A 13,014-nucleotide genomic window follows, 5' to 3' on the forward strand; every position below is an offset into this window, starting at 1 on the left:
CTGTTAATTGTGGTTATCAAGGGACTGAAATGGTATCAGTCAGAGATAGGTCTGCAAGCCTGGCTTTCATTATGGAGGACAAAACATTTTTATTGACTGCCTGTTATTAAAATTTTAGAGGGACGTCAATCATGGTGGCTGTCCTGGATACACAGCTCTTGCTGGAAATCCACCCCCTCCCCCTTCCCCACCTTCCAGCAGTCAAACCCTTTAAGAAAAAATAAACACAACTCTGGAGGGTAAAAGAATCTGCCTGCAATGTGGGAGGACCTGGGTTCGATCTCTGGGTCCAGAAGATCCCCTGGAGAAGGAAATGGCAACCCACTCCAGTATGCTTGCCTGGAGAATCCCATGGACAGAAGTGCCTGGTGGGCTACAGTCCATGGGGTCGCAAACAGACACAACTGAGTGACTAACACTTTCCACTTTCTCGAGGGTACTATGCAGGAATTCTCAGCCCCCAGTTTTCTTGTTATAGAACTGTTGGAGATGCCAGGGATAGAAAATCAACTTCTGAGCAGCTTACTCTAAGGTGTAACACCTAAGCCAACAGGACAGGTTTGTGGTTCTTTCCCCCATCTTCTTCACCCTCTGAACCCATCCCAAATTCAGACAACAGAGCGGTCCAAAGGCCAGGCAGGCCTCATGACTTACCCGCCATCTGCTGAATGCCACTGAATGCACCCAGGTTGCTGGAGGAGGTGGCCTGCTGCAGAAGCTGAAAAAAAAAAAAAAAAAACACCAAAAACAGAGAAACATCCTGTCAAAAAGAAAGGCAGCTCAGGACAAAGGAACTTGCCACGTCCACAGGGGCACATCCAGTTCCCTTTACATTCAAATAGTCAGCTACTGCTGCCTCTTAACCGGCTAAAGGTTCCCAGTGTTGGAGCCATAAATCCATATTAATGTCTAATCTCTATTAAGTAACCAGACACCGGGAGACTCAATAACGTCACTGCCTTAAACAATTCATCAATTTACAATTTTTAACAACCAGGTGTTAAATCTATGGAATCCAACATGGCGTGACTAATGCTATCTCTCTGGAGCTTAGTAGTTCTCGTAACTCATCTCTGTCAATCAGGGTCCAACCCTGGGTCCCCTCCGCTTTCCTTCACAGCTCCCTGTCCTACAACCTTCATTAGGAATGCACAGATTCCCCGACTCCTGGACTAACAGAGAAACCGCTGAGATACCTACAGAGATAAATGTATCTATTCACAGCTCCAAAGCTACAGTCATAACTGTAGGATAAAGACAATGGTCAACCATTTTAAGGTGGACTTTGTGGGCACAGAGGAACATACTATTTGTCAAAACTTAGAACTATCTGGTGCTATATACCCTGACGCTATTATTAGAAATATATTAGCATCTTCTAAAAAGAAATGAAGACAGCTGTGAAAAGGTCTCTGCATTTTGTCTCTGGAGCTTCCAGAAGTACATTTATCCCGCACGCAGAAACAGCGGGCAGCACAAGGTAAGGCGTGTGATCACCATTTGAAAGCACGCCTTTATTTGTCCCAGTTAAGTTGAATTACAGGTTAACTTAGGGTTTCTCTGGTGGCTCAGAGGGTAAAGACCTGACTGCAGTGCAGGGAAACCGGATTTGATCCCTGGGTCGGGAAGATCCCCTGGAGAAGGAAATATCAACCCACTCCAGTATTCTTGCCTGGAGAATTCCATGAACAGAGGAGCCTGGCGGGCTACAGTCCATGGGGTTGCAAAGACACGACTGAGCGGCTTTCACTTAGGTGCTGCACTAAGTGTGTGACTGGACTTACTGATACCCTCCTTCTGGTAGATCAGTATAGCCACAGTCTGTACCTTGGAGCAGGTGTGGGGCCGTCTCCTATACTCAGAAGTCCATGGATGTCAAAAGCATAGCCTCACCAAATCTATTATTAAAAAACTGCCACGGTTCTATGAGCTGAGGAGGAACCAGAAGAATTCACTATTTACAAAATAGGCTCTCATCATTCACTTGGAGCTCTGCGCAGCCTAACGGAGAGTGCTGTTACTCGGGCAGGTTAAGTGTCGGTTTCCTCAGCTCTAGGAGGAGGAGACTCCACCATGGTACGGGACTCACAAACGGGCATCCAGCAGCTGACTCGATTCTACCCAAGTCCTAGTTGCAACGATACTATGGGGATTAATGTGAGCAGTTATCAGAAACAGGAATACACCTTTCACTCATCCTTCTGGATTCGGTGTAACAGATACCTAGATATCAGACATATACAGACACAGAGTGAGGAAGAGGGGAAGCCAGGGATGATTTGCTTTGACTGAGAGAAATCCCTTCTCTTGGTTTGATTTCTCAGGTTTCCCATTCTCTTGTGGTTGCAAGAGAATGCAGCTCTGTACCACGTTTTAAAAACTGAAGTTTAGTCAAATTAAATTAGCTTTGAAGATACTTTGAGGGATTAATAATTTCTACTGGAGGAAGTTGCAATACCTGGAGGGTCATTAACCTGAGGATTCTTTCCACTGACAACCACACTCTGGTGAGCCAGAGTCAGAATCTACCCTCAACACAAAAAAACAGGTGCTGGGGGGGTGGGGCCAGAAGACTGGGACAGGCACAGGGGTCCTGGTTCCTGGAAACAGTGGAACACAAAGCTGGATTCTTAAAAACTCTGAAAAGGTGAGCTTGCCATCAACCTATGATAGAAAACCTTGTTTTTATTTTTTATTTCAGCAATTAAAAAATTTTATATTTTATTTCATATTTAATATATTATATAAATACATAATTGATATATAAATACATAACTATATAAATTATAGATAATTTATTTTATATTTTATTTCACCAATTTTACTTCGGCAAGACATGAGGAAATTTCACACGGGGTCCCTGTGGATAAGATGGAAAACTGGCTAGAAGGTGACAGCAAACTCGGTTACTGCTTCTATCAGTGATTCAGGGGAAGGCAGGAGAGGCATGCTTCTCCCGCAAGACAGGCAGACGTGTCATGAGTAGTTACTGCTCGTCAGATCCCGACAGGCCTGGGGGTGGGTAAAGGAGGATTATCAGGGACTGCCCTGGTGGTCCAGTGGTTGAGAGTCTGCCTTGCAATGCAGGAGATGCGGGTGTGATCTCTGATCTGGAAACTACAATCCCACCTGCATGGAGCAGCTAAGCCTGAGCACCGCAACTGGAGAGCCTGTGCGCGGCGATGAAAAACACTGTGTGATAACAACGAAGACCCCACAAACCTCGACTAAGACCCAACGCGGCCAAACAAGTAAATATTAAAATAAAAGGGGAATATGAGTCACAACTCCTTGGAGAAGCAGCCAGGCTGGATGGAGAGAGCACACAGAGGGTTGAAATCCTGCCTGACCACCAGCGCCATGACCTTGGGTGAAGTAACAAAACCTCTTTAAGCCTCTCCTTTCCCTCACCTGCAGCAGGGGGATCACCTTTCAAGGTTACAGGGAGGGCTGTTTTGCACAACAGTATGGGTTCTGCTACAAAGGACAGCTCATGGGTCATACTATACTGAGGGCAACAGTTTCAAAGGTCAGGACAGAATGAGGACACACATACATGGACAGACAGTGGCTAGAATCAAAGGCCCAAATGCACAATATAAAATTACATTAATTAACGTGTAGCCCGGCAGAAAAGGGGGGTAGAGAAGCATGGTTCGGCACTAGATCAAGCAAAAGCAAGCGAAACCTTAGGGGAGTATGAGCTGCCTTCCACCACTTTCAAGCTATGTGCAGATGCTTTGAAGCTCACACTAGGGCTCGCTCCTCGTGCTGTTTCGATCTTACCAGGGGAACGGTCCTAGGTTTTGACTCTGGCATTTTAATAAAGACAGTGGCAAAGTGAAATGGGCAGCACAAAGGTGCAAATAAACAAAAAAGGAGATGAAAGTTTAGCAACAATGAACTGTAAGGGATGGCTGGAAGAACAGGGGCTATTCGTCCTGAAACGGGATCTGAGTTTCGGGTTTCCAACAGATAAAGGAACATCTGAACTGAATCAACATCCCTCCTCTGGGAAGACCCAGTGAAGGATGGTTCCACGAGGCCTCCCTCCTAGGTCCTGCCAAGGAACACCCTGCCCCGGGCATAGAGAACGGGCAGACCATGGCTGCCTGGGGACCTTAAATCATGGTGCGGGGAGCATGCCGCACCCCTCCTGATGCAGGAGTTGATGCTGGAACACTGGTTAACACCCAGCCTTGTGGAGCCCAGCTCAGCCTACATCTAGCTAGACCGAAGGGTCCATCGTTATGCTCATCAATTTCACCTGGAAAAACTCTGCATCGAGGCCAAGAATTTCCTGGCATTCACAGCGTCCGGAGGCTGAGCTTTTGGTGGACTGAGGGAACAGGAGTCTGGAAGAGTTCCAGGGGCGGGGCGCTCTCTCCCCTCCTGGGGACCCCACGTCGCCACCCCCAGGAACTTACCGCCAGGTACTGCGGGGTGAGGCCGCCCAGACCCGTCAGGTTCCCCCAGGTGGCAGTGTTGAGCTGCTGCATCTGCTGCGCCAGTTGCTGCTGGAGGCGCCTTTGCTCCTTGTCCTTCTGCGTATCCGCGAACTTCACCACGATCGGTGAAGAGCAGCCCTGTGGTCAGACACAGCGGAAAGTGAAGAGGGGGTTACAGCCTGGTCCACTGGGCTCGGGACACTCAGTCAGTGTGGGGCCTAGCTTTCTGAATGACTGCAGCAGAGGGGCCGAGCCGGGCTGGTTTTTAAGTGGTTTGATGGTCCTTCGTCTTCTCTGAATAGCACCATCAACAGAATATTATTCCAGGGTCTGTCACTGGTGTCTCTGGGGCTCTGGTGCTTGAAGAAGCCATTCTGCTCTCGTGATCTGCTTATTACACTGCCTCGCCTTCTCTCTTCAGGGGTCTTCCTTCCACCATCCCAGGACCTCCTCAGGGACAAGAGACCTGATCACTGGCCCTTAATTAAGCTTCATGGTTCATTTGTCTGAAAGATGGACTTGTGGTGTGTCTGTCTGTTGCTATGTGTAACCTGGGCACGAAGAGGGGGAGACGTAATGGGAGTGAGAGTGCCTGTCATTCACGTCTTTTTTTCTTTTTTGTTCACTCTTTCCAATGCTCAGTTAAGCATTTTTTAACTTTGGAATGGTGGGAATTACATCGACCCAGTAATGTAATCGGGAGCAGTGGGTTTCATTTTTAGGATCGTGGATGAAGGAAGGAGATATTCAGGGAACGCAGGCATGAACCGATGTCCCTGTCCCCATGTTTTTAGAAAGGTCTCCTCCTTCTCTACCACATCTAATCTATCACTAATCCCAGGCTACTGCAAATCAAAAACGAAGTATCAGGATTGTGTTCTAGTCCAGGGAGGTGGAGATTTCAAATGGGAGGTGGAGATTTCTACTTGGCTTCTTTTCCTAATCAATCTTGCTGTTCTAGGAGCTTCTTTCCATGTTCATTTCCTTTAAAAGGCAGGATCAGGGGTAGTGAGTGAGAAATGGCCATAGGTTATATAACAGGACCAGCATCTTTGAGATGGAGGTGGTCCTTAGGGAAAGTAAGGGCCTAACACCCCAGGCAGGAGGACTTCCTTTTAAGATCACTTTTCAACATTCGCCACTTGGTAAACACTCAGTGGAAACCAACTGGTTTCCCTCTCCATACAGCTTACTACACATTCCATCACAATTAAAGCTGTGAAATTTTGCTGAGAAAAAAGAAGTTAATTCTACCCAAGTGATTAAAAAAAAACAAACAAACTTTTATTGAAACTCAGCATGATAACAGACCTCTCTCTTCTGTCAGAAATTTAATATTCCTATTTAAATGAGCTTTCCCCTTCCCTTTGGGTTAATTTTTCTTTCTCTTAGAAAACAAAGTTGCATTTTTTTTCTTGTCACCTTGGGTAGTTCCTGGGGATGGAGCTATGCATAGATGAGGCAATCATGCCAGTTATTAACCCGCAAAACGTGGGAAAAGTGAGGTGACTGGCTGTTGAACCTCCAGTGGATTGATCTTCAGCTTTGGGGGTCACAGTCACAACCCAGGATGTTAAGAGTCAATAAACTAAATAAAAGTAACATTTCCACCATTAGAAAAAAATCTCTACTTTATTTTTCTTTGTCTGCTCTGTATTTTAGTGCTTCATCATTTTAAAGAGAGCAAAACCACTCTGAAAATGGAAATTACAGAGAGCAAGGGTTTTGCATGGAAAGGGTTGTTATTCTATCAAATTCATTCTGTAACAAATTATAGCATCTCTTCCTAACAGTTCTCTTATGGTTGACTTTTTTTCTTCCTTAAATACCAGAAAATGATATAAAAGCAGAAAATCAGGCCAATGATAATAGCTCAAAAAATGACTTGTATAAATTATGAAAGGGAAAAAGAGGGTGGGCAGAGATTGGAGGAAGGTGGGAAAAATCAAGGTACCATATAAAATTAATGACTTCTTTTTCTTTAAAGAATATGTTCAGTTAAACTTTAACAGTCACGTCATTTTGAATTCGTATCTCTTAGATCATACATCTTGGTTGAAGATGTGAGCCAGAGTCCTAAAAATAATGTGATTAATTAAAAAAAAAGAAAACAAACTTCAGTTATACAACTCTAATGAGACTGCATAATAGATAATCTTCCATTTAAATGTCAATATTTTTGAATTAAACAATAAATTTAAGTGTCTAAGGGCCTTTCTGATTAAGCATGGATGTCCATATTTAAAAACAAATGCATCAGATCTGATTTCTGATAAGAGTGATATTAACAAAGGATCAACGACTTCTGAAGAATAAATACGCCCCATTCTCTATAGCAAATTCTTTTCCTTCTGAGAGCCTGTTATTTTTTTGGTTTGGGTTCATACCCAGTTCTGCTGTATTTTCTCGTGTTCTCCGTCCGTAGGGACGTACAGAACACAGTCCTCCCATTTGGGTGGGGAGCCCTGGGTGAGGGTACTGGGGCGGCAAGTGTTTCCAACAGGGCTGAAATAGCTGGGGTGAAAAAAATAATCTAAGGTGAGACCCATCAGGAACAGATCACTCCATCACAGGAAATAAAAATGTTTAAGAGTGAAACACATGTATATCAAGACTTTCTTTTTCTTAACAGTCCTTTTGTTTTCATTTCCAGGCTGATCTGCAGCTGGAAACCAGGCTGATCCACCGCAGTGGAGCTGCCCAAGGTAAGAGAAGGGCAGGGGACGAGGGTGGGAGGGGAACAAACACATGATCACATGTGTAACTGCTTGTTGTTTGAGACTGGATTCCTAGATATTTCAAATCCTGCTAATTCTCTCTTATTGTGGCCGACTTTCACCTGAGCTTGCCTTCACGTAGGGGGGTGTGAGTGCCTTAAAAATGCATTGCACTGAAAGGAAAACACAGTGATTATATAAGGTATGTTAGGAATACTGAAGTCAAAAGGAAGTCTGAAAAAGACAATAGGCTTTGCAATGCTATCAAAACTCAGAAAAGTAGAGTAAACACTGAATGACAATGCCATGCACACTCTCGTCCCCCACACTTCCACCCACCCTTCTGCTCCCTAGAAAAAGTCTGCCCACAGAACAAGACCCAGAAAGATCACTGAGCTCCCGGCATGCTTCGGGAGATGCAGCATGGCCAAAAAAAATAAAACAAAAAAACCGAACAACAAAAAAATTAAAACCCCCCGCAAAAGTGGAGGCAAAAAAGAAGCTCAAACAATAGAGAACTTTTGGCACATTAAATAAAACTGAAAAAAAAAAATTCTTTTTTTCTTTCAAAAGATGAAAAACATAACTTGAGGTAATAGTACAAAGCCACCTCCAGAAAAGATCACCCATACACAAAGATACAGTTCACATGATACAGCAGAACATGCACTCCCAAAGGATTCTATCAGACAATACAGAGTAAGGAACTGCATATCACTCTTGGAATGCTTTTGTGCAAAATCCTGAAAGGCCATGACCCGAATCACAGACTCAAAGGACAGAGCCGTCGTCTACATTTGTGGGCCCATGCCAGCGTATTTCTCTTCCCCCAAAGCCACTGTGTCTCTCGTTAGGAGATCACATTGGAGCCTTCGAGTTTCTTGGTTACTGTTTTTATTTTTTTTTTAGCAAGGGGGCAAATCTAATTTTGGGGGTGGGTGGCTCTCATACATGAACATTTGCGCTGGTTCCATCTTGTAGGAGAAGTCTTAACTTTCTCCGACACTGCTGATGCCAAAACAATTCTGTTTGTCTTGATTAAAGGTCACTTGACCTCACATTTAAAAAGAAGACAAAAAGAAATGAAAGAACGCTGTGACTGAGCACGGGGCCCACTGCAATTTGGAATGGGGGCTGTTAGCGTTCAACCCATCCCACCCTGGCGGCTGGCCAATGGACTTGTTCCCTGAGGGGCACAAAGATGCCCGGGTTAAATGGCATCATGAACTTTACACGGCAGGACCTGGGCCACCGCAACAGAAGGCTCAGCAAAGAATGCAGAGCAAGTGGAAGGTTTTACTAGGTGTGTTTCCAGTCATTAGGGGAAAAACTCAGAGAGGAGAGCGAGCGGGAGGGAGAAGAAAGTGGGGCGGGGGGAGAGAGATTAAGGGAGGCGGAGTATGAATGAATGAAGAGAAAGGTGGTGAAAGTTTACATCTGTGATTGTCATGTGAACAATCCACACAGGAGAGAATCGCTTTCCATTCCCCACCATTTGCACAAAGAAAACGAAGAGAGGGCAGATGATACAGTACCTCCATGGTCTGAGACTGATGCATGGCTTTGATTGCATTCTGTGCCATTGCCCTTGTAGAAAATGTGACAAACGCACAGCCTGTGGGAAACAAGGGGACAGGGAGCAGGAAAGACAAAAAACAACAAGACAAAAGGTTTGGACGCTTGTTAAACCAACACAGTCTACGAGAACTGCCACAGGACGACACTGTTCTCAGTAGTACATAAAATCAACAACTTCTCTCTTTGGTTTTAATCTCATGTTGCTTTTTTACTTACAGTGCTGACTTGCTAATCTGACCAAAGCAGAGAGATTTACTGATGGATTAGTTTATTTATTTTTAGAATGCAGTCCAGGAAAAGGAGGCTGGGTACTCTTTTTTTTTTTTTTTTTAATTTTTAAGTTTTTTTAGCCACAGGTTTGAAATGCGCAAGACCTACTTTGCATTTTCTAAAATACAGAGTTGCAATTTTACATTTTCTCCTTGGCTGACTATCTTGACTGAGGGCATCCACCCATTCTGGTTCTATATTTCAAATGGGAGCCTTGATTTTTAAGCAGCCAATAATAAAATCCTCACACCCAGGGCAAATTAGCAAAGAGATTCCAATAGCTTGAAATGTCAGCAAATAAATATACTTCATCTTTTCTGGGTGGTTTAAAAATTAGATATATGTATAAATACACATTCATGTTACTTAAATGCAAATAAATATACCCAAATCCTGTACAAACTACTTAGTAACTGTTAATGATGAACAAAAACAAACCCCCTATTAACAAATGCGCCATTACTCTGGGAATATTCAACAGTGCATATAAAGTAAAATGTAAACATTTGCATTGGATTTGTTATTTGTATCAAATCTTCATGACTTCTGAAAGTTGCAACTTGCGGTTTCTATCAGAGACTGGACCTCAAGTGGAACATACACAAGACAAGGCACATTTCTCTGAATGTCTCCCCTGAGGCCCACTGAACCCTCCTTGGCTATTTTTTCTTTTTTTTTTTTTTCCGGCTGTAAAATAACTAGCATCCATAGGACTCCTTGTAGCAGTGTCAGCTACCATGCAGGTCACCGCTCCAAGTACATGGCTCACTGCCCTTTCCACTAAGAAAAACACTGCCTTCTAAAATTTACATTTTATTTATCAGGCACCCTTGGGCTTCTCAGAGAAAAAGACTGTGAAATTAATGCAGATTCAGGCTGATTTTATAATAATACCACAGCACACTAAAAGCTTAGCTAAAGCAATGCAGACTATTTCACTTATGATCTCTAATGACTTTAAAAGTGCATTGATTTTCACCTTCTTTAGCCTTGCACAGTTTGAACTTAGGTATCAGAGAATAATTTAGTGTTCCACTCAATTGCCTCAAAACATTATTATTATTGCTACTTAAAAAGATTTGCAAATGAAGCAGATCTAAACACTGAGGGGCCAAAGCCTATCATCTCAGAGTGAGTGCACAAAAGTGGAATTCTGGCACCCACTGCATGAGATGGGTGCCTCTATGGCCAAGAAGCCAAGCAGAAAACTCTACATCTCAACAACCAGCGCATGGCTCGGTGCATGGGAGTCACTGTGGGGGCCATCGAATACATTTTCTCTGTTTGCTCTGCATGTGCACCTGGTGAGATTATCAAGTCAATACTGTATTAGCACTTTTTCATCCAACAGCAATAAGAGAAAGCAATGCCTGCCCACACCCCCAAAGCACAACAACATCCAGTCATGAAAAAAAGTCAATGCATTTTTTTTTTTTTTTTGCATCATGCTGTAAGTTTTAATACACAAAAACTCTTAGTACATGGGAGGTTCATCTCATTCACCTCTACGTTAAGCTGTCCTAATGAAGCCTGCAGTCTAGCCCACTAAGAATGCCACGCTATTTCTTAGTTCTTCCGACGTTACAGCAGCTGGTGACGCTGTTGGAGTGTGGTGCCTCCATCTATACTGGCTGTGGTTTCTGTCATCAACAGAAGCAGCTGGGTGGCCTCCTCTAAGGCATCTAGATGAGATGATGTGTGTAATGCCGTGAGAGACCTACGGCGGGACCTCTGCTGGCTCCATACTGAAACGTACTCAGCTCCAAGATGAGAGAGTCCCAGATTCACCATCCGTTTCAAAGTAATATCTCTTGAAGACTGTGATTATCACTGACACTATTAGCAGGGGAAATAAGACCGGGAGACTTTTCTTTCTTATCTGGAGACTGCAGGAGAGGCACAGGAAATCATCTAATGGAGGCAGATCTGAAACCATGGGCTAACTCTGTTTCATTCACTTTGCTCTTATTATTTGGGGGCACGTGCCAAACTGAGTGTCCAAGCGGAGGTTCAGAATGCATAAAAAAAACATGTAAAATGTCAACAAAAATCAATAAGGCACAGTATATGCATTTACTACAGTTTCAGAGCAAGCAGAACTTTTGTTAACTTCAGGAGAAAGATCTAGCAATTAACAGGTCTCAAAAGAAAACTCTAGCAAGAGAACAATGAAGTGATCTCTCTATAAACTTGAACCATTCATTGCCCTTTGCTCTATGAAACCTGCAATTAAAAGCTTGACTGATGCCTCTAATTATACAGTCCTCATCCCCTCCCAAAAAATGATCTGACAAATCTGATGACTTCCTTAACCTTTTAATTCTGTCGGCAGCAGTGCAGTGAGAGGAAACCTGTCTTCTAGGGGCTCTGTCAAGTTTCACGTTCTGTGCTGTGCTCAGTTACTTAAGGGAGAAAAACGACCGTGTCATTTATAAAAGGGGAGCACGTGTCTGTTTGCTGCTCTGGATAAAGTCAAGCAACTTCAGAACCAGATGTTCCACGGGCTGGTAGCTTGTTAACCTTTGCCACGTCTCTAAAACAGGAGGGTGTGGGTAGTCCTGTGACTAGATTCATTTTGTTTTCAGCACCACTGAAGCCACTGGCTTTGGAGTGAGCCCTCACATCTGCGGCTTTTCACTAACACAGGGTCACTCGAGTGCCTACGGTCAAGATGGGATGGCGCCTTCTTCCACAAGGCAATCAGATGACTTTCCACTGGACAGAAATGTCTTAGGTGCACTGTCCCCCTTCTCTTTCTACAAGTGAGCTTCTGGGTACAGTGGAGTCCACTGGGTCTCAACAGGACAAGTGCTCTGATTTTACAGGGTCAGCCCTCAACTGTTCTAGGCTGTCGCACAGCTGGCAAAATGCAAGAGAGCTTAGATTTTGGGGAAAAAATACTGGTACCAAGATAATGAAGCTACTTTTGGTGGTGGTGGTAGGACGGGTAAGACAGCCTATATATCTTAAAGCTTCCAAATACCTAATAGCAAAAAATAAATAAATAAAGGCAAAAATTCCATCTGTAAATGTATCCAACCTGTAATTTACCTTGCCACTATTTATTGTCTCCACTTTCAGAGTGTCAGAGATTGCTAATAGAAAAGAAAGGAGTTGGATTTCTCTTATGACGGTGAGGCTGTCTTCCTGCCATTGGAATAGATGAATGATTGACTGGGGAAAGGTTTCTCAGAGTGATTTCCTCCTACAGACAGGATCTAAGGGGAGCACAGAGCCCTGTCGCCGAGTGGGTTTTGGTCCCCGTCTATTACACTTGTCATTTCAATTGAAAGGATGTCTTATCTCAGGTGTTCTACCTTTTCTCTAGGGTGCAAAGGAATTTTGAGAGAACTAGATGAATTCTTGCTGTGTACCAAAAAGAGGGTGAGAGAGAAGAAAGAAAGAAAGGAAAAAAGCAGAGGCACTAGCACTTCTAAAAGCACATAAAATGATGCCAAGGCCTCTTGTTTTCTGCTGCTTCTTTGAAAGAGCAGCAACAGCCACTTTATTTCAACTGAAGGAAGCATAATTTAAGATAACTTGTGTGGCATGAGAAGATGTCAGCTTATGGAAAACCTGTTTATAAATTCCTCTTCAGCTGTAGGAAGATCTTAGCACAGCCAGTTTTCTTCTCTGTATCTTCTGAGCAGGATTTAAACTACTCCATGAGTAAAACACTGGAGCATCAGAATTAATACTATGATGCACAACCCCAAGGTCAGGTTTGTTTATTTAAAACTGGCATGGAGAGATCATTCATTCATGGCTCCCGAGATTGAGGGAAGGCTAGGACTTCAGAGTTGGCAAAATCTCACCCCTGAGATGAGACTGGAAGGGTATCCAGAATAGGATGACTGCGTGCTCAGTCACTCAGTCACGTCTGACTCTGTGACCCTGTGGACTGTACCCGCCAGGCTCCTCTGTCCATGGAATTCTCCAGGCAAGAATACTGGAGTGGGTTGCCATTTCCTACTCCAGCAGATCTTCCTGACCCAGGGATT

General features: G+C 43.8%; 1 protein-coding gene across 7 annotated transcripts in view; it reads right to left on the minus strand.

The window, feature by feature from the left end:
- Positions 1 to 13,014, minus strand: part of CELF2 (CUGBP, Elav-like family member 2) — a 430,555-nt gene that overhangs the window by 47,387 nt on the left and 370,154 nt on the right. For all 7 annotated transcript variants that reach the window (XM_010854102.1, XM_010854104.1, XM_010854103.1 and 4 more), the window contains 3 exons: positions 8,701 to 8,780; positions 4,428 to 4,586; positions 655 to 718 (listed from right to left, as the gene is read on the minus strand). In XM_010854102.1, the coding sequence (XP_010852404.1) occupies positions 655 to 718; positions 4,428 to 4,586; positions 8,701 to 8,780 (303 nt within the window). The remainder of the gene's footprint in view (positions 1 to 654; positions 719 to 4,427; positions 4,587 to 8,700; positions 8,781 to 13,014) is intronic.

The sequence above is a fragment of the Bison bison genome, unplaced genomic scaffold, assembly GCF_000754665.1.
Source record: "Bison bison bison isolate TAMUID 2011002044 unplaced genomic scaffold, Bison_UMD1.0 scf7180017864337, whole genome shotgun sequence".
Classification (NCBI taxonomy): domain Eukaryota; kingdom Metazoa; phylum Chordata; class Mammalia; order Artiodactyla; family Bovidae; genus Bison; species Bison bison.